The sequence below is a fragment of the Ostrinia nubilalis genome, chromosome 15 (assembly GCF_963855985.1).
Source record: "Ostrinia nubilalis chromosome 15, ilOstNubi1.1, whole genome shotgun sequence".
In the NCBI taxonomy this organism is placed as follows: domain Eukaryota; kingdom Metazoa; phylum Arthropoda; class Insecta; order Lepidoptera; family Crambidae; genus Ostrinia; species Ostrinia nubilalis.
Window position 1 is genome coordinate 11,508,301 of NC_087102.1, and position 20,504 is coordinate 11,528,804.

The window sequence follows — 20,504 nt, forward strand, 5'->3', positions numbered from 1 at the left end:
GAAGTGAAGTGACAGAAAATTCATTTGATGATGATAGTGATGATGATGATGATGATTTTCAAAAAATCCGTGTGCTACTACTGTTCGATTTGACTTTTAGTAGTTTGTCTATGGTTACATGGCCGATATTTCATTCATTCCGAGCTTCCTTTTCTTTCTGTCGTTTATGGTTAAACACGGGCGGTCATCGTTGAAGATTTCCGTATAAATTATTAAATGAAGGTGCTATAGACGTTGATTTTATGAAAAAGCCGTAGGTTATAAAATTATAAATAATGATCTTACTCGAGATCAATAATAGAATTATAGAAGAAACGCTAACTGTGAAATATAAAAATGCACTGGCGCGGTGAGTATTTTACGCTTAGAAAGTGTACTGTTTTTTATAGTTCGTGATGTGTTGTTAATGTGTACGGAGTGTATAAATGCACTACATGCGAAAATTGTATGAAAAATTGCATTTCAAGTGAGGGATGTCTCGGCTATAACCCCTTTTGGGAGTAACTTGACAAGTGTCAAATTCTTGGGTGGGCCCACGTTGACCGCCGCATTACACATATTATCGCTCCCACAGCTCGAAAACTATATTTACAAGCAGGAAAACTGATTCCTGTTAGGTTTAGTTGGAGGGTGACGCGGCGGCGGTTGTGCCTATCTCAGCACGGATGACTCATATCGGTTGTTTATTAGCGGCTGGTGGGTGCGGAAACGTCCTATAAAATGTTTTCGGATTCCATTGGCAGTAAACAAGCTCCAAACTGCCTCTGAAATGTGCTAGTACTCTGGCAATTCTGATTGGGAAGGAGTTGTTTGCCACAGTATACAATCAACAGTATGATGACAATCATCACATACTTATGAACTTTTAATTCTTTTCAGTTTAAAGCCTGAGTCCATTGATGTTACGGTTGCAGACTTTGATGGAGTTCTCTTTCATATATCAAATGTCAATGGAGATAAAACCAAAGTTAGAGTAAGTATCAACTTAGTACACATTTGAAACATCTCTTTGATATTTACCTAGATAGACCTTACATAACTTTAATCAGTTGTGAAAGATAAGGTTCATTGGTCACATAAATACTGTACTGTAAATCTATACTAATATTATTATAAATGCGAAAGTAACTCTGTCTGTCTGTCTGTCTCTCTTTCACGCCTAAACCACTGAACCGATTTTGATGAAATTTGGCATAGAGATAGTTTGAGTCCCGGGAAAGGACATAGGATAGTTTTTCTGTGACAGACAAAATTCCACGCGAGTAGAATGCTAGTAAACTATATTGTAATAACGCTTCTTAAAAGCCTAATTTTACTGTCACTATTATCAATATTTACTACACATATTTTCATATCCCTGTATTTCCAGGTTAGTATATCACTGAAGTTCTACAAGCAATTAGAAGAGCATGGAGCAGATGAGCTCCTCAAGAGGGTATATGGAGAACTCCTCACTGAAACAGAGTCAGGTAAGATATGGATAAATTTTACAATATTCATCTAGTAGTATCCTAAATTATAAAATGTACATATTCCCTACCTTACAATGCAGTCAAAAACCTGTGGAAAGGGAACAGAAGTATGATTAAATAAGTTGTTAAAACTTTTAATGATGAAGGTGAAAGCATTACCTTTTACTAGATAGAGTATGTTTTATTTATATTGTTTGTATGACCATGTTAAAGAAGAAAAAATGTAAACAATGCATTTTTACACATCAATCATGTTTCTTGTGTAAATACAGGCTGTACAGCACAGCTCATACTGTTTCACCACTCAATTGCATAAGGCAGAGCTATGTGAACTACTTTTGTTTTTTAAGCATTATGTGATAATGCATTCAACTAGAAACTGCATTCTGCTTTCCCTCATTGATTTTCCTCTTGCATTTATAATGAGAAAAAATAATTGAACAATAAAATATATGTTTTATAGAGCGGAAAGTCTAGATTCGATGCTTGAGCACATTAACATTTTCGCTTAGTAGTTTGATAGGAATTTTCTCAGTAAGCTCCAACTCTTGAGGATTTTCTAGTGCATAAATTGTTGGCCTTATTTAGGTTGCCTGACCATGACATGAATGAGCACCATAATAGATCTTTATAACTAGTATAGTGAATTTACTTAATAGCTGTTAATATCTATGACTCATTTGTTCTTATGTGACTATGATGTCATAGAAAATATCACCATTGTATACTTTGGTCTGTGTGGCAAAATGAGATAAAGTTTACAATGTTTATTTATAAACAATTCCAGTTGGAAACAAAGACATTATCAACACAACTGCTTACTGAGCTACATAATGTCACTTTTTTATTATAATAATATCTGTGCTTGTGTACGAATTGATTGTGAAATGCTAGAATATTAATGACCTTAAAATAAAATTAACATTTTGACCTTCACATCGAAGATATAAGGTCGAATTTCCGAACTATGAACTAAGCTTCTACAAATAATTGCATTATAAATTAATTAAAAGTTGTGAAATGAAACAATACTTTATGTCTAGTATTTAATCAATGTTTACAAAATATTTCTCTCATATTTTGATAAAACGTAAAATTATGAAAAATTTGTGGATATGACACATTTTTATCGGCAAAAAACATTTGATAAGATTATAAATATTAATGTTGTTGCTTTCCATTCGAGTTAATGATAAGATTGCTGGCCCTCATGATTTGTGTAGTACTTATTTGTAGCTTACATTTTTAGGAGTTGATAACACATCAAACTATAAATTTTTGTTGCAAAATAGCCTTTATTAATTAATACGTAAGAGGCCACCGTGCTTAGCTTGACGTGCTGTCACTTGTACATGTCTCTTCTATTTCAACCAAGTGGACAACTTGTTTATGTTAGATATTCAGCCATTTGGCTTCCACATGTATCCAATATTCATTTAATAACATCAAGGTCATGGATGTCAACAAACTCCACACAAGTTTGAGTACACAAATGTGTTGAATGGTTATTGTATCATATCATACAGAGAAATGAACTTTAATTGGCTACTAAATATGACTAGTAACATGTTTCTAATTAGACCAACAATAATAATCATAATTCTTATTATTTAAGATATTGAATTTACCGAAAAAAGCGTGATAAAAAGTAATTAATAAGGTAAATTATGTCCTTAAGAGATAGTTAACTGTTTGACCAACCAATCCTATTTATAGGGATAGAAGAGTTAAAAATAAACATCTATAAACAATCTTTTAGGCTATGGTCTCCTATTATACGCTATACGCCGACGTCAATCTGAAAGAGACCACAACAATACATTTCTATAGTTAGCATTGTGACGCGGCCTACGACGCTTATAGGAAACCACAGCCTTAGTCTGCGGGCACGAAACTGGCGAAGGGCCGAGCGGTTGCGGTAGCGGGGCGGCGCATACAACAACATGACAGGATATGGTGACACACACAAAACGGGCGGCGGCGGAGCCGGGTGATTGCAATACTATTCCTCATCGCCGCCTCTTCGCGTCGCGTCGGGTCGCCCATCGCTCGGCCGTCGCCAGTTTCGAGGCCACAGACTGAAACGGATAAGCAAGCTTAACATTTTCCTTATTATTTGGATCTTAACACAAAGCAATAAAGTTCAAAATATTATCGTTACTATTACCATTAAAGTACGGCCAACTAGCAGCGATACAAAAAGTCGATTCGACTGTCGAACTGACAATCTATTCTGTCTCTTCCCATCTTGTATATTTGTCGTAATGTCTCGTTCTCCCGCCAAAATATATCAAAGTCAAACTCCTGCTATTCCAAAATATGACCATGACATAGGGTTCGTTTACATTTGGTATCACTTCTCATTGGCCGTACTTTAGTTATTTAATTTTTAGCATTAAGAGTTGCATCTCAAACTAATTTGAAAATTAAAAATAACTTGAAAAAATCGAACTGCCTTAGGCGGGAATTGAACCCACGACCTTCCGCTTGCCGGGCGACTGCTCTTCCAACTGAGCTACTTATGCCCGTTTTCACCATGAATCCCTAATTTTTAAGTGACCCCTATGTAAACAAAATTCCTGTTATGTGTTACCATAGGGGTCACTCAAAAACAAGGGATTCATGGTGAAAACGGGCATTAGACACTGAATGAACCCGTCGAAATTTTCAAGTGTAATACGCTGTTACGGCCAGCGTTTGTTTCATCAATGTTATTACCATTGCCTGAGCGTTCATTGACGTCACCAGGTTACAATGTCTCCCTGCTGCTCGACCTGGAGAGCATCCCGGAGGACTGGGAGGAGGTGGTGAAGAAGGCGGGCCTGCTCAAGAGGAACTGCTTCGCGTCCGTGTTCGAGCGCTACTTCCGCCTGCAGGAGGACGGCGACGTCGGCCACAAGCGCGCCGTCATCAACTACAGGCAGGACGAGACTCTGTGAGTAGTTATGTTATCTGTTGTTGCAAAAGACGCAAAAAAATATCTCGATTACCTTTGTCCTCGAAGACGCGAATTTCTGTAGCGCGTTAGTAGCGCGTTGGCATCTCTTCTGTAGTGCCTCGATTACATTTTAGGGCCCTCGCCCACGGCGACTTTTTGTAGCGATGCAGTCGCGCTGCTGTAGCGCATCACTTCTGTAGTGCGATGCAAATGCGACTAACACGCGTTAGTAGCGATTCTGTCATGCGTTTCGTAAAAGTCGCCGTGGGTGTGGGCCCTTAGGCCGACTCCACATGCTGGCCCCAATGTTAATCCTAGCGATATACACCAGTAAGTAGTATTGGCACCAATGTTGGATCAAGATATTAACCAGATCCACACATTGGACGAGTGGTGTTGGGCTTGGGACCACGTAAAACCTAGAATTGAAACTTTTCGCTATGCTAGGTCTTCCAATAGTATACGTAGTCTGACTTCAACGTCTACGTCGTGTGAAAGAGATCACAGCATATTTCTATAGTAAGCGTAAATAAGCGACACAGCGTATGATGTGGTGTCATAAGAGGCCGATGGCGTTTATAAGACTACAGTTTGAGAATTTTAGCATTAGGCTCAATGGTTATACTAGACTAATAGTAGGATTCATGCTTGACAGTTCAAGGTCTTATAAAATGCGTTGGATTTATGTTATCTATATTCACATGGTTTGCGTCTTGTAAACCCCATAATCGGAAGATAAAAGTAAAGTCCACTTTATTTGCATTTTCACATACTTTATTCACGCACAGGCATCTTCAATAAATACTTTGCATTAAGAACGAATATGTTTAAATAATATTGTAATGGTTTCCGTTCTAGATATGTCGAAGCACAAGAAGACCGTGTTACAGTGGTGTTCTCAACGGTCTTCAGACACGAAGATGACATGGTCATTGGAAAAGTTTTCATGCAAGAGCTGAAAGAAGGCAGAAGAGCATCACACACAGCTCCTCAGGTATAAAAAGAAACCTAAATCCATATTTATTTAAGATGATAAATTATCAGCTTTTTCAATGAGTAGCTTAGGTATGACACCAACACTAAATAAATTTAAATAGCCAGTTAAAAACCTTTTTTCAACAACCTGTAGAACTTTCTATGATATGACTAAATCTTAAAAAATAATTTGTTTTGTAATTTTTTTCAGGTTCTGTTTTCACACAAAGAACCGCCATTAGAACTCATGGACACGGATGCTAAAGTAGGAGAAAATATCAGTTACGTTACTTTTGGTAAGTTAAATTCTCTCTATTTCGTGAGTGATGGACCAGAAATAGTTGTGGCCATCAAACACTGCCTTGTGGGGTACTTCATATTCTATCTATAGTAATGCATGATATCCTTGATATACAGTAAGTAATGCTTGTTGTTTACCTGTTGGATTACAATAATATAAGCATGTTTCCTCTTATTTTGTTTATTATTTGTGTAAAAGGTTATGGTTAACCAATATTTATCCCATCGGAAGTTATTATAAAGGAAGCTCTAAATAATTAATTTATTCTTCTTGAAGTTAATTCATGATTTTTATTAAGAATATATTTTTATTTTTAATTAGTGAACATTTTTAGAATTTCGAAACCGGCTTGGACGCAATGCGTAATACTATTTACAGCTCATAATGTGAATTCATAAGGGTGAAATAGCTTAAATTCTATTATGGGAAATATCGTCAAAAAAGTTGTGGCAAGGTATTCGCCATAAAATCGCTTATATTTTTGAAATTGCGAAATGTGTTGCGCTAGTGCCACCATTAAAAAAAACGCAACTTTGCGTTGCGTTGACCGGAATGAGGGATTTCGCGATTGAAAAATCCGCCAGATGGCAATACATAGACGAGAGGTCCAAATGCTGCATGATTGGTGGATTTTGACATATCTGTCAATGTCATGTCACAAATAACCAATCAAGCAGCTTTTGGACCTCGCGTCTACGTATTGCCATCTGGCGGATTTTTGAATCGCGAAAATCTTCATTGGCGGGAAAGGTCGAGCTTTTTACGCTAGAGCGATACATTTAGAGGCGGGATAATATCGAGTTTGAGTTTTTGGTAGTTATTTATCTTGCGTGTCTAAGTTGAGTATAAGCCCCTTTCGCTTGTTCCGCCTCCAAACAAAATAATGTGAAATCTCTTCACTCCCGCGTTTTTTTGTCTGAGTTACTTCGCTCTGCTGCTAGCGATTGAACGATTTTTATATTATCTAGAAGGGCTGAACCATTTGAGTGTATCGGGCATTCAGCAGTTTCATTGTATCGTTTGTTCTAACCATAGAGATATAGAGAGATGCCAACTAATGCGCTCAGTTCGAAACTCTAGTGTCGCATTAGAAATTCACACACACAAAGTATCAAAATTGCGGTATCAGTACTCAACGTTTGAATATTTTTTAGCACTACGCAAGCAATGTAAACTGTTTACATTATGACGTCGCTGCTGTCATCATTGCTTTCACGAGAAATATGTTCTGTTTTGGGCATATTGCTGCGACACCGGCCCCTCCCCCTTGTCACATCTCCCTTTAGTTTCTGTGATCTGTGGATCTAACCACGTTATTCTTGCAGTGCTATTCCCGCGACACACGTGCGCTTCGGCGCGCGCGAACACCATCGACCTGCTGCACATGTTCCGCGACTACCTGCACTACCACATCAAGTGCTCCAAGGTGTACGTGCACTCCCGCATGCGTGCCAAGGCAGGCGACCTGCTCAAGGTGCTCAACCGCGCGCGACCGCAGCCGGCCCGCCCTGCTGAGCGCAAGACCATCACGTGAGTATATCGATACAGTAGTTGGCACCACTAGTGTCCTGCTCAAGGTGCAAGACCATCACGTGAGTATATCGATACAGTAGTTGGCACCACTAGTGTCCTGCTCAAGGTGCAAGACCATCACGTGAGTATATCGATACAGTAGTTGGCACCACTAGTGTCCTGCTCAAGGTGCAAGACCATCACGTGAGTATATCGATACAATAGTTGGCACCACTAGTGTCCTGCTCAAGGTGCAAGACCATCACGTGAGTATATCGATACAGTAAAGTCCGGTCCGTAAGCACGTAGAATTTTGTCCAATGACCCCTAGCTACCCATCCTTATCGCTCGCGCGTAATGAGGGCTATCGTTTTTATACTTAAGAGTTGGCACCCCTGGCGATTGACAGGACTTTACTCTACAGTGGCGCCATCTTGATGAGTGCAAATGCGATAGTCCTCCTACCACTTTCGCGCTCACCAGTTTTTGCCACTGTCTTCGCTACTAGCAAGTGACAGGACCTTACTCTACAGTGGCGCTAACTGGTGAGGGGCCATCCATAAAGTACGTCACACGAATTTCATGATTTTTGACCCCCCCTCCGTCCTTGTCACAGGTGGTCACATTACTGAGACGATATAGAGTAGTTGGCACCACTAGTATTATTTTGTTTGTGGCCAGATTTACAGGTACAATAGAACTAGCTGTCCACAGAATAACTTTTGCAAATGCACTAAACAACATACGATACGAATAGATAAATTAGTGACACTACTAGTCTCCTTCTTTTGTTTATGGCCAGATTTAGGATAACGGTCCACAGAGTACTTAATCTCCCTGAGTGCACTAAAGAACATACCATGCTTACCTATCGATAGATTAGTTGAGACCACTAGTTTTCTTTTGTTTATGGAATGATAAAAGTCCACAGACTAACCTGAATTCCCGGTTTATTGATACTTGTCGGCACCACAAGTCTTCTTCTTTTGTTTATTAATTGACTATTTAATGATGTGTTGGTGACCAAAGCCACGATCTTTTATGGCCTTCTTTCATATTTTGTGGAGAGGATCACAGACGTCTGTGCTCCATAATAACTTCGGCTGATAGTTACAGAGGCTTGGTTTACTAACATGAATTTTGTTTATTTCCAGGGGGAGAACGTTTGTCAGGCGAGATTGAGTGTTGCGAGCCGGCGGGACGTAGGGCCCGGCGCGAGCTGTGGTCTCGTCGGCGCCGCCACGCGCCGCTGCCCTCGCTCGGTCACAAAGTACTTATCGTCCCGCCGCCCGCGGGCGACTCGTGCGCATCCTAGTATAAATATTTATTGTCAACTCTTGAGCGTAGCGTAAAGTCGATAAATAATGTTGCCGTAGTACTTGTTGATGACGAGATCATGCTTTATCACGATGAGAGTTCTATTTGTAGCTCGCGACCGGTTCCCGTGTCGGCGGCCGCCGGGCCGGAGTCCATCGAGACCGAACTTTCCTTTAGCTTACGTAATTTTGTTGTGTAAGTTACGCGATTACCGATCCTCATGTAGGGTAAATGTATTATAAAATATAGCCTATACTTATTGTTTTGGTTTACGAAGTTGTAAAAATGTATATCTCGGGATTATCAAGACAGGTATGATGCACAAACTTGTACGAATTATCGATGACTAATATTAAACACCGCTCCTCCGTTTAGTTTCATAATGTTATGATATGCAATATACGAACAATAATTTTAATAAAGTTAATTTTCAGTTTTAGGTAGGTCCGATTCAATTATAATAATGTGTAAGTGAAAGTGTATAGTATTTCTCAATGGTTTGTTCCATAGTCAGGAGGGGACATGCAATGGCCTTATTGTCGAGGGGGCCGCGCGTCGCTAGACCCGCTAGTGTAGCCGCGGTACACTATGTAATATCTAACTTAAGTGCAATTTGATTACACACCTTTTTATTCCAACTTGCATTTAATTTTAAATTAAATAAATTTTAGTAAACCATGGTTTGCATATTACATATTTTATTGTGTGTAGTTAGTGACATCCCAAATTAAACATTGAGACGTGTATCGGCATGCATTTGTGTTCCGTAATTTTAACTAATTAAATTGCTCAATGTTTTCGAACACCAAGGGCTGGAATATCGTATCAAAGTAAATCTAGATGGTAATCAAGTTTCAGTGTACCTCAAGTGTTTGCCAGGAGTAGCGTGAAGTGTGTGCAGTCGGGACTGCGGACTGAGTGGTTGTTGAGACGTTCTCGCCCGACCGAGGGAATTTATGAAATTTGAATGTATTCGCTAAGTCATAAACTAAAGAAGACATACTATTGTAACATGACAGTATAAAAATAACATACGGGATGTTTGGTAAGAATGAAGAGTAATACAAGCATGTAGAAACAATTTAACTATTTAATAAAATTTTGTAGCTAACTTGAATTTTATGTAACTTTTATTTGCAAGATGTATTATTTATGTATTATAAAATGTAAGTTAAATGTTGCTTTAAAGTTATTCCTTACAATTTGATCATTGTTTTTACTGTCAGTTTAACGCGAGATTTTGTAAACTGCAGAATACTGAAGTTATTTGTGAATATGTAATTATTCTTGTGATTTCGAAAATCCGTTTATACTGTATTTTTATTTTCTAGATTAAAGAAATCATCTTACTTCATTGTGTTTATTTCATTTTTATTATAACACTACAATCTACTTCTAGTCTCCTTATAATCTCTTCTAGATTCATTAGACTGGAGATTCCATTGATATTTCCAATATAATATATTTATCACAAATACACGTTAGAAAATTCTATAAAGCTACAATCAGTTCCTATAATTAAAATTATCTCCAAATACACTAATTTCGAGTATAACCGTGTGAAGGTTTGAGAGAAAATGCTCTACAAACTTTGACATCGAATTAATCTCTCACGCAGCATTGTGCTTTCTACAAGCATCCAAAATCCAACCATTGTAAACTATAACGCAGCTTTGAATTTTCAGAAAGCCGACAAGTTGGTGTTTTCGTTAATTTGTCGAACACTTTGACCTTATCTAGTCGCTAAGTGCTGGCACAACTGATAGTGTTGCCGAAAAAATAATTACATTTGCGTTACGTGTACACTGTACGTACATTCTGGATGCTTGTATTATAGGCAGTGTCGTTTAAAACTCCATCTTGTTTTCTGTGGGCGCGGGCGAGGCGGGTGCCTTGGGCTGTCCCAGCTTGGACAGCGTGGCCACCTTACTCGCGAACTTCACGAAGCTCAGCCCCTGCTGCCCCTCTGGCTTCGGCCCTGCCCCCGCTTCCCCCTGGAACGCGTCTAAGGAACCTGCAAAGATGTATTTTTTAATTTGCGATAGCTCATATTTATGAACGGAAATATTATCTATGCTCATGCCTATCGTCTCAGTTTGAGTGAAAGAGCCAAAATATGGTTTTACCACGCCTGGGTCTGGGTCATCAACAGAGGAGGAGATTAAAAGATGGCAGATGATGAAGACTACGTTGTCGTAGATAAAGTTTTTAGTCTATGGTGTAAGTAAGTTTAACCAAAATGGATAGATTTGGACTTGCTGAATGTTGCTGTAATCTTCTAGGACAGCCCACGATATCTAAATTTCGCTAAATCTACGAAGCGTCGAGGCAAGTGTACATGAGCAGAGCACGGATATGATAATAAAGGTAATAAATATAAATACGATTTCATTTTTTAATTCAAATAATTATTGATCATGACTTCATCTTCAGGTACCCACCCAATTGTAAAATTGGCACAGACCTCAGATCATAGAAGGGAATAGATGTGAAACGGGGGCGTGGCGCGTGTCTCCGCGATATGCCCAGAAACGAACATCGCCCGCGACGCCAGGTTAGTCGCGATTCAGTCGTACTGAGGAAATGTTCTCCGATATTGTTGGATAATGAGTCGTAACGTGCAATAACATAAGTGAAACGAAGAACTACAGGAACAATGAAGTCATTTACCACATGTAAGTATTGCAAATCCATTGGTATTTTGCTTATAAATAAAAAAAACTAAACATTTTTACGAACGAATTCAGTGCCGTGACATTTACTGCGATATCGAAATTAGTGGTGATAAAAATTGAAACACGTTGTACATTGACGATTTAGTTAGCAACCACTTTATGTCATGCGTAACTACTGCGCAATGTATTTTATTTCTTCCGATATCCACTGACGAGTGAAAATACACAGTACGGCCGCATGTGCCGGTCGTAACATAGTGCAGGGCTCGTGTTCTAATACGGTTTCCTATTATCGATAAATAGAAGTAAATTATTATTTTCTATTTTCTAATTTTGAATGAAAAAATCATGAGTTGCTTGCGATTTTTAAGTTTTTACAAAAACAATAACAATAGTAGAAGGGATTAGTAACTGTCAACTATGTAATTACTATAAGAGCTAGTTGAAAGCCTAATATAATCATTATTTTTGATAAACATAGGCGGTACGAATTTCGCCATAATTAAAAAGTTAATGCGCGATAGTAGTTAATAATAATTACAGTGATCCTGTTATTATTATTAAAGTAAATAATAATATATTACCAATATTGTAAATACTGGTAAAAATCGCAAGTACCTACTTAACCCATGACTTTTCATACAAACTTTGTCAGTCTATAACTTCTATACTCCATCGATAACGACATTGAGCTTTGGTTGGGGTAAATTAATATAAGGTAACTTCATTTAGTCCCAATAATTGATTCTGAGTTTTTCGTCCATACAAAATGGAACTGACTCCTTTATGCAAAAATCGTTAAAGAACATTAACGTATAATAATAAAAAGGTTTTCATACAAGCATTTTTTAAACCAATTTCGAGCCTTGCCCCCAGGATTTAAAGTATCGATATCTTATCGACTCCATTTTATCTTTCTTCTCTCTAATTGCTTTTTTCAAAGTGTGCGTCACGTCACGCGGCCATTGATTGGCCATAAGGCACGCCTTCTGGCCAATCACAGCACTTTTAAGCCGGTTGCACATGTTGTCGTAGACTCTCAGTCGCTTTGTTTTTACACAGTTGAATGTGTGTGTGGGAGCTGTGGTGGGGGAAATGTGGGGACACTGGTTCTCGTTGTAGTTACGCGCGACTTCATATCTATTCTCTTTCTATGATCTGAGGCACAGACTTACTTTGTTGCGGTGACATGATGGAGCTAGGCTGAGATCCCTGTTGATTATCACCTTCCATGGTATTGTTAGTTTTTTCGTGCAGTAGTTCCAGAGCTTGCAAGAAAGAAATTATTAACTTCAATTAAACCCGATAGCATCAAGTAATTACTGTTGGTAAAATGTTAGTCTTGTCTCGTGTATTAATTGTTATCTTATCAGTCATCTTTGCCAAAGACGATCACTGCGTGTCTACACTTAAAGGGTGCTCTCATTCTAAGAGAAAAGCACCCACAAGTGCTACTTGCAAAAATGTATACACATGTAAGTATTCAGCGAACTTGTTATTTGTTTAAATGTTTGCATCGATACTAATTCTATGATGGTTAAAGTATAACTTATGTGCCTGTACCTGTATGTTCCAGCCTAGGTAAATACTTAGAACGGGCACGTGTGATATTACCTATAGGTACTTATACGCGGTAGGTAAAGACATAATTTTGTATCATTATTACCTCTCACCCTGTAGTTTTATGAGTTGTAAAGATGTTTGCCTTTGACAGTCACACTAGTTAACTAGTAGGTACATTAAAATTGAATAATGCAAATAATTACGTTAACTGTCAGCCATCATGATGATGTGTCATGCAATGAGTGAAATAATATCTTAAATTCGAAAAATATTAAGTTAACGTTTGTAAATGGATATCTATCCAAATACAATCCATATACTATCCAAAAATCGTAAGTTAGGTATGTAGGTAGGCAGGCCTAATTGTGACCGATGACGAATACATAACCGTTAACGGGGTAAGGATAAAGCATGCCTAGATGCCTAGGTTGTACCTACTACCTACCTTTTGATTGCGTCAAATTGTTACTGATCCAGGCCATGCCATGGTCAGAAACTCAAAACAATTTTTATTTAGTTTCAATCAACGAGTTCGGTGATGATTATTTCTTTAATCTTTAACACATTCCCTAAACGCATACGTCACTTGGGTACGATGAAAGTAGGTATTATAAGTATAGCTTTGTTTTGTATGGAAGTGTTATGTGGGTGGATAAAACTTGTCACCATCTGTCAAAGACATTGCATCCATCTTCGCATCTTGAATGGTTTCCAGCTGCTGTCGAAACTTTGACGTAATTTTCCTTCGCTGGTAATCTGCTTCAATCTGCTGTTTAGTGCGAGGGATACGGAAACGGAAACAGCAGCAAACCATGACGACTAAAAGAAATAATAAATATACGATACCACAACATTTTGCCACTTACAAAATTATAAAATGTTTATAACTCTCAGATTAAAAATTCAATTACTGAAATAGTAGGTAGTTATTTATATCGCGTAACTTGATAATATACTTTAACACATTCACACCTCTGTAATTTATTACCCCCAGATGGTGCTAATGTGTTGTGTAAACATGTAAGTAGGTAAGTATTATAGTCAAGTACCTACACAGAGCACGTAATAATAAGTACTTACTTAAACAAGTTAGTCCAGCCAAACAAAGAAACATAATTTGCCAAAGCCTAAGATCACCAGTAATACGTTTTTCTAGCCATTCAGGCTCCTCTGAATTCTTTGTAACATCCATAATAAGATCCATTGTTGATTTTAACTTTTAACTGATTATACACTAATTAACGAAACTGATACACGACTGACAAAACAGTCCAAACGAAGAAAAAACTAATTGTCCTAATTCCAAGGAGTGGTTATTAGCCGCACCTACATTACGCTACCACCACCCTATGGCACTCCCATAAACATTTTTGTACCTAGTTCCAAAGAACAATGGAGGGGCATGAAAGTTAACAAAATAAAATTCTACCAAGCGTATATTTCGTAAATAGTATTTTTTATTTTCAACAAGTAAAACGACGTGTTGGAATACGCAACATCCCAGTTTAGTTGATCAAAATTTTAAATTTCCCTCCACTGAAATACCGCGGTTACTTTTTTTTTCTACAATTGGTGTTACCATATCAAGCTAAACGAATGTAGAAAATTCAAGTCACAATCGAATCGAGAGTACTTACCAAGTCGAGAGTAACAACTCATTGAACCAACTTTTTACCTTTGTTTTTTGTTTGTTTTCAATGCTAAAGGTGTTTAATTGGATTTATGTAATAACAACTTTATTTTACGGGTAATTTTAAATCCAACGCAAACTAAACTTTTCAAGTAAATCAATATTTATAAGTTTTACTCAGTCCAATACAGATTTTACAGTTTAAATTCTAATTCAACTATCACTTACGTTGCATAAATATTCTGCGAAAAGCTACCCAAAGGTAGGAAATATCCCATGAAATAATTTTTGAATGAATGAAATGAATGACGCATAGTAGTTTCACTTTTTCACGATAATGACAACATCGTTATCGTTTTTCTCTTTCGTTTGTGTCTGTTTCACTTTCCCGCAGAAAATAGGGTGTCGAATCTGTCCTATAACCTCCGTTATATTTATTACTATTTAAAGATCGAAGATGAATCTTTTATGATAATTGTGGATTAATTCGTGTAAAGGTTGTTCTAAGTGATGTTGTGTAAGATCGTTTGTGTTCTTGCGGTCACTCTGTAGCGTTTTTAAAAATTAAACATGGCCTCGAACCGAGGAATTCAGATCGGATCCGCGTGGTTCCAACGGAAACTGAATTTGCGACCGCAGCACCGGGGCGTGCACCTGGTCACCGAGGAGATCCTCAAGCAGGTGCCGGAATTGTCCCAGTTTGCGGTGGGGCTTTGCCATATCCAAAGTGAGTACCGTCAGCCGTCAAGATCGCATTCTTGCCGCCGATGATGCACCCCCTCCCACTTGTCACATTTGCCCTACATCTCATGCTGTTTCTAATTACGCTAAGTCGGTAGTAAAGAGGTGTACCCCAGTAGTGGAGGCTGGGGCGGAGCGTGGTAACCAGCTGATCGTTGTGTCACGTTGTTTCCAGTAATGCACACATCAGCGAGCCTCGCGCTCAACGAGAGTTGGGACCCAGACGTCAGAGACGACATGGAGATGATGCTCAATAAAATCGTTCCCGAAGGTCTGCCTTACCGCCACTCATGCGAGGGGCCCGACGATATGGTGAGGTTCTAAACTAACTCTAATCAAACATTTGAAATTAATTGTGTCAAAAGTTTAATTGTCATTTGTACACATGCATTTGTTTATATTACTTTGGCATAATTGCTAAAGAAGTAAAGATGTACTGTATGACTTAGTGTTTGTTACTGATAACTTACAATGATAAATGATAATGTGAAGGTCAAGTTTGAATTCAACAGTTATATGCTAGTGTCTATGATACTGTACCTATTTTAATTTTAATAATTAACATCTTGTCTGTCTTATATATTAACTAGTATTTACTACCTACTATACATAAACATAGTAAAATGAAGGTGTTTTTTCAGTAAATGTTTTATCACAGTATATGAAATCACTATTACTATTTTTAAATTGTATACTGATGCAATATTTGTATTTATTTCTACAGCCTGCACATGTAAAAGCCTGCTTTCTGGGGTCATCCTTGACAATCCCCATCACTGATGGCAAATTAAATCTTGGCACATGGCAGGGAGTGTGGTTGTGTGAGCATCGGAACCATGCAGGCAGCCGAAAGGTAACCCTTTTTTTTATATTAATCATATTGCATTTATTTTACAGATTCTAGTATATTATTATTGCCAAATACTTCAGCAGATAGATCATTTTGATTTATAAGTCAAAGACTTAATACCAATAGGAAGGAAAACGAAGGGTGGGTTGCTATTATTTTAAGGAATCCAGTTGCCCTACTGACATGGAAGTAACCCATATTTAATTTTATAGTTTTGGCATGATGGCCTTAACTAATGTTTACCATAAAAATTAAGCATGGTAATACCACAGTTGGCTGTTGAAATTAACAGCTATTATTCTAGAATTTCCTTGTCACAGGGACTATGGAAGATTTATCTAATGGGATTTAGTAAAGGTATTACTTACTAAATTATAAAAGACGTAGGTACCCCCTTACTAATAAAAAGTTACACAGTTGTTGTAGGTATACTGTTTTAAAATAACATTTCCATACTAAATGTCACTAAAACACTGTTCAACGAGCGTGTAAGTTTTATTAGTAAGGGGGATAGCCTTTAACCATGGTATAATAATAGAAATGTATATCCCTTAGACATGCTTACTGCCCTAGGACAAGCATGAGACATTATTTGTACAAAATGTTTGTCATTCATAAGAATATTATATTATTGTGTGATGTGGGGACTCATTCGATAAAAACCTTTGCAACTGTGCTTAGGATTTATGAACATTCCAAAAGAAATGTGAAAGTTGGAATCACATTTTTTTTAAAGTCAAATAAGCGAGTTATGGACTGTTATGAAGAAGGGGGTGAAACTACATCATAAAAAAATATTAGTTTTTGTAATAAAAAAATTATGAATTGATACAAAAAATATATATTTTTTTATTACAAGAATAAATTTTTTGTCGATATTTATGATGTAGTTTCATTTACCCTTTTCCGGTGTTGCAGTTTATGCAGGGTCACACTGTAATAATACGTAAAACCTTATACTGTGTCGATGATGATGATGACTGATGAACGTTAAATTGTGTATTACAGAACGAAGTTTGAAAATTGATTTAATTTCAAACAGTTTCACAGAATCTATGACTGATATTGAATTGCGTTTTGAGTGTTTTTGTAATAATATTACTAGATATAATTTTCTCTTTTGTAATAATAATATTATGGGACTGAATGTAACTGTAAATGTAACCGAATGAATCCCAATGGACTAGGCGCAGACCACCGATTTTAAATTGGCCGATAGTTGTGCCCAATTTTAAATTGCATGAAGAATCGGTTAAACCAAATCGGTGTAATGTGCACACTTCCATACATGCCCATACTGATCAACTGCCTGACTAAACTATCGGCCGATGAAAAATCTATGGCCTGCGCCTAGGCTTAACTGTATTTGATGATGAAAATTTTACATAAGTAACGGGATGAGATTTAAACAAAGCTATGGTCAAATTTTATTTTAAAATTTTTCTTCGATCATCAATCTAATGATGTTTTTGTGGCAGGTGGTGGTGACGCTGTCGGGCTGCCCGCGCGACTCGCCGCTGTCGCCGGTGTCGGCCGCGTCGTGCTCCAGTTAGGACAGGGGGGGGGGCGCGACCCCCCGCACGACCTCCCACTCGCGCCCCTCCTCCAAAAGCACGCGGAGGTAAACTCCCCGCGACCACCTTTTATATCCCGCACCCGACGTAGCTGTTAGTTCTTACCTTAGATTAATAAAACCTAGATAGTCAGTGCACGAAAGGTGAGGCAGATTTTAGTGAGCCAGAATGGCTTACTCGTAAACGTCACATGAACTGTCAAAGTGAAAAATTGGTAAACACGTCCGACGACTTTTAATTAATTAAGACGGTTTGTGCTGTGAAAGGGTGTCTAAATACAACAGAAAAACTAAAGAAAGTGACCAGTGTTACATTTCATAAGTAAGTACTACGATTCGACGCGTATTTTGCTTGAATTTGGCTTTCAAAAATTAAATACGGGAATGATACCAGTAACAAGAAAATTTATTTCCCAATTGTTCGCCGTACAAATACACTTCCTTTTTTATGAAATCGAGACTTTTCAGCCGATTTATCTTATTGTAATTAGGTAGGTACTTTGAATTCAATAAATAAGTAAGTACATGATGCGTTTTGTTTTTGTTAGTTATAAAATAATTAAAAACGTATTAAAAATTTCCCTACTTTCGGGAAAATCGCCTTCACTGTCTACACTCCCCAACAAAATTGACACTAATGACATAAGATTTTTGCCTCACTCTTGACGAAGCGTTTGTATGAAGACTATCCATCTAGGTTTTATTATTCTAAGGTTCTTACTCTATCTTCGAGCGACAATATGTACATAAGATTAATATTTTGTAACGCTTCGCGTGGCGGCTTCGACCGCTCGAAGCCTCCCGACCGTTTCGGCCGGCGGCTCGCGGCGTCCGCTTCGGGCGCGCGCTCGCCTCGCCCCGACGGGCCCGAGTCCTACTGTATTATAGCGTTTATAGGAATTGATAAAATAATAATGATGATGTACTCGTTCACCTAGCTTCTGTGTTCTGTCGGTTGAAGCGCCACGCGAAGGCCGAGTCCCTATTGATGTTATGTTCGGTCAGGTTTAAACTGAACCTGTTGAATTTGTACATAAAATTATGTGCGACGGTTTTAAAGTATACATAGAGAGATGATTGTTGTTTCGTTATTGCGACTTGTCGATATGTAAATAGTTCACGCGTGATCGTGGTGACATTCCGCTTCGTAGGTTCGGTTGTTGAAGGTCGACGTGGCGCCTTCTTTTAACGTTATTAACCATATGTTAAGGGGTGTACGATGTGAGGAGTGATCATTTGAAACGATTAACTATTTTTCACTACTGCACTTGTTTAAATTTTTTCCAAGTTCACCGGGAGACACTATATTTTTTAACATGACGGCACGTTAGGCGTTTATATGAAGTTGGACACTCATTTTACTACACCAATTTTGTATGTAATCACACTGGTTAACGGTCAGTTCGGTAAGTTTTAAGAGCTGAATGTAGGTTAAATAGGTAAGTACTTTGTACGTTACGATAGCTCCCTTCTCTCTCCGTGTTAGGTTAGACATTATTAACGATTAGTATGTGAAACATGTCCATAGCTTTAAATGTGTCACACTCGTTGTATCAACGGGTCCTTCACGGAATGACAATGAGCTAACATTTGGTACCACTAGGTAGTAGTTGTATATCATTACTCTTAAGATCATATAAGTGCCTCGGATTTATGGGGTGGTCATGTATTCATTTGCGGACTTGTTTTCTGACAATTGGGATCAGGGAATTATGTTGGGTTGGTAGACTGAAATTAAGCTGAACTTCCTCACATCTCGGTATTGTCTATCCAACTGGATTTATTCTTTGCGTTTCCATAATTTTATATTTTTTTCTGTTACAGTTATCATTTTCAAAAAGTTTTCTTTGGGATATGAAACAGTTCTTTATTGCAAAAGTTACATTAATGAAATTCGAAATGAAAATTAATTTTGCCATGTCATGACGGGCGTATGTGTATAGTTGTATGTCTTCCTATGTAAGTTCCATTATGTAAGATCATAAATTAGAGTAACTGTCTGAATAATGTATCAGGTACTTGTGAACGGCTTTAGGGTATACAAACATCACCTTGATATCCGGCCACAACTATATTACTTAGGTAACTTAATGAAACTGTCTATTGCGGTAGGTTATTCCAAAATCAAACCCAAAGAACTTATTCATTATAGTAAACAAGTTGGGATGAGTGTCATTTTATATGATTGTGTTGTTAGAGAGATTACGATAATTTTACAGGGTTATGAACTCTGTTTTTACAGGAATTTAATATTATTGTATTCCAAAGCATGCATTTACGTATCGGGAGCGGCGCGTCGGACGCGCCGGGTCATCGCGGCTCTAGGTGTCCCATCCAGGCGCTTGTGTGGCACAATTTACACTCGAGACTTAGTTAGGGGTTAATGAATTATAAATAGTAGCGTACAGTTGGGAGTAAGGTGGCTGTCGCGCAGCGTCGTTTTGATACCGCATTGTACAAAGTGTAGATGTCACAGACATGAAACAGTTTTGTCTCATGGACAACCTTAGATTTACTTCACCTAGGGAGCTTGTACTTTCATACTCGGCCATTTCATAGATTCGCCATTTTAATATTATTTTTTATTTATCATCCTAATAGTCATAGATAATGTTTTCTATTGTCTATTAAGCTTTATACATTTATGCTTTAATTCATAATCTTATTTATTAGTTAAAAATCGGACATTTTTTCCTTTTTAATTACATAAGCTTGATTGTTAAACTTAAACCCCTCAATTTCGCACAATATTTGTTGTTTATTGTTGTTGCTTACACAATTTTCTAGATATAATTTTCTCTTTTGGATAGGTCTTGGGAAAAGGGGTAAGGAATGGCTATTAAGTGCTTTTTACCACATAATTAAGGATTTGTAAATATTTTTTGCCTTTAAATATAGTGTACATGTACATTGACCATGTACATACAGTGATTCATAATGTAAAGATGTTCAAGTGC

General features: G+C 37.7%; 2 protein-coding genes across 2 annotated transcripts; both read left to right on the forward strand.

Annotated features, from left to right (window-relative positions):
- Nucleotides 1–122: 122 nt before the first annotated feature.
- Nucleotides 123–9,869, forward strand: LOC135078959 (actin-related protein 2/3 complex subunit 2). Its single transcript, XM_063973560.1, has 8 exons — nucleotides 123–349; nucleotides 880–973; nucleotides 1,370–1,469; nucleotides 4,221–4,407; nucleotides 5,269–5,404; nucleotides 5,597–5,681; nucleotides 7,012–7,216; nucleotides 8,353–9,869. The coding sequence occupies exons 1-8, from the start codon at nucleotides 276–278 to the stop codon at nucleotides 8,378–8,380; spliced, it is 909 nt and encodes a 302-aa protein (XP_063829630.1). The 5' UTR covers nucleotides 123–275; the 3' UTR covers nucleotides 8,381–9,869.
- Nucleotides 9,870–14,727: 4,858 nt separating this feature from the next.
- LOC135078960 (UPF0047 protein YjbQ) lies at nucleotides 14,728–19,349 on the forward strand. Its single transcript, XM_063973561.1, has 4 exons — nucleotides 14,728–15,110; nucleotides 15,300–15,436; nucleotides 15,849–15,977; nucleotides 17,453–19,349. Exons 1-4 carry the CDS (start codon nucleotides 14,954–14,956, stop codon nucleotides 17,525–17,527), a joined length of 498 nt encoding a protein of 165 aa, XP_063829631.1. The 5' UTR covers nucleotides 14,728–14,953; the 3' UTR covers nucleotides 17,528–19,349.
- The last annotated feature ends 1,155 nt before the right edge of the window (nucleotides 19,350–20,504 follow it).

Excerpts from the sequence above, each read along its gene's own strand:
- LOC135078959 (XM_063973560.1), top strand. The coding sequence starts at position 276 with ATGATCTTACTCGAGATCAATAATAGAATTATAGAAGAAACGCTAACT. Across the intron at positions 5,405-5,596 it reads CATCACACACAGCTCCTCAG|GTTCTGTTTTCACACAAAGA; the intron begins GTATAAAAAGAA and ends AATTTTTTTCAG. Across the intron at positions 7,217-8,352 it reads GCTGAGCGCAAGACCATCAC|GGGGAGAACGTTTGTCAGGC; the intron begins GTGAGTATATCG and ends GTTTATTTCCAG.
- LOC135078960 (XM_063973561.1), top strand. The coding sequence starts at position 14,954 with ATGGCCTCGAACCGAGGAATTCAGATCGGATCCGCGTGGTTCCAACGG. Across the intron at positions 15,111-15,299 it reads GGGGCTTTGCCATATCCAAA|TAATGCACACATCAGCGAGC; the intron begins GTGAGTACCGTC and ends CGTTGTTTCCAG. Across the intron at positions 15,978-17,452 it reads ACCATGCAGGCAGCCGAAAG|GTGGTGGTGACGCTGTCGGG; the intron begins GTAACCCTTTTT and ends TTTTTGTGGCAG.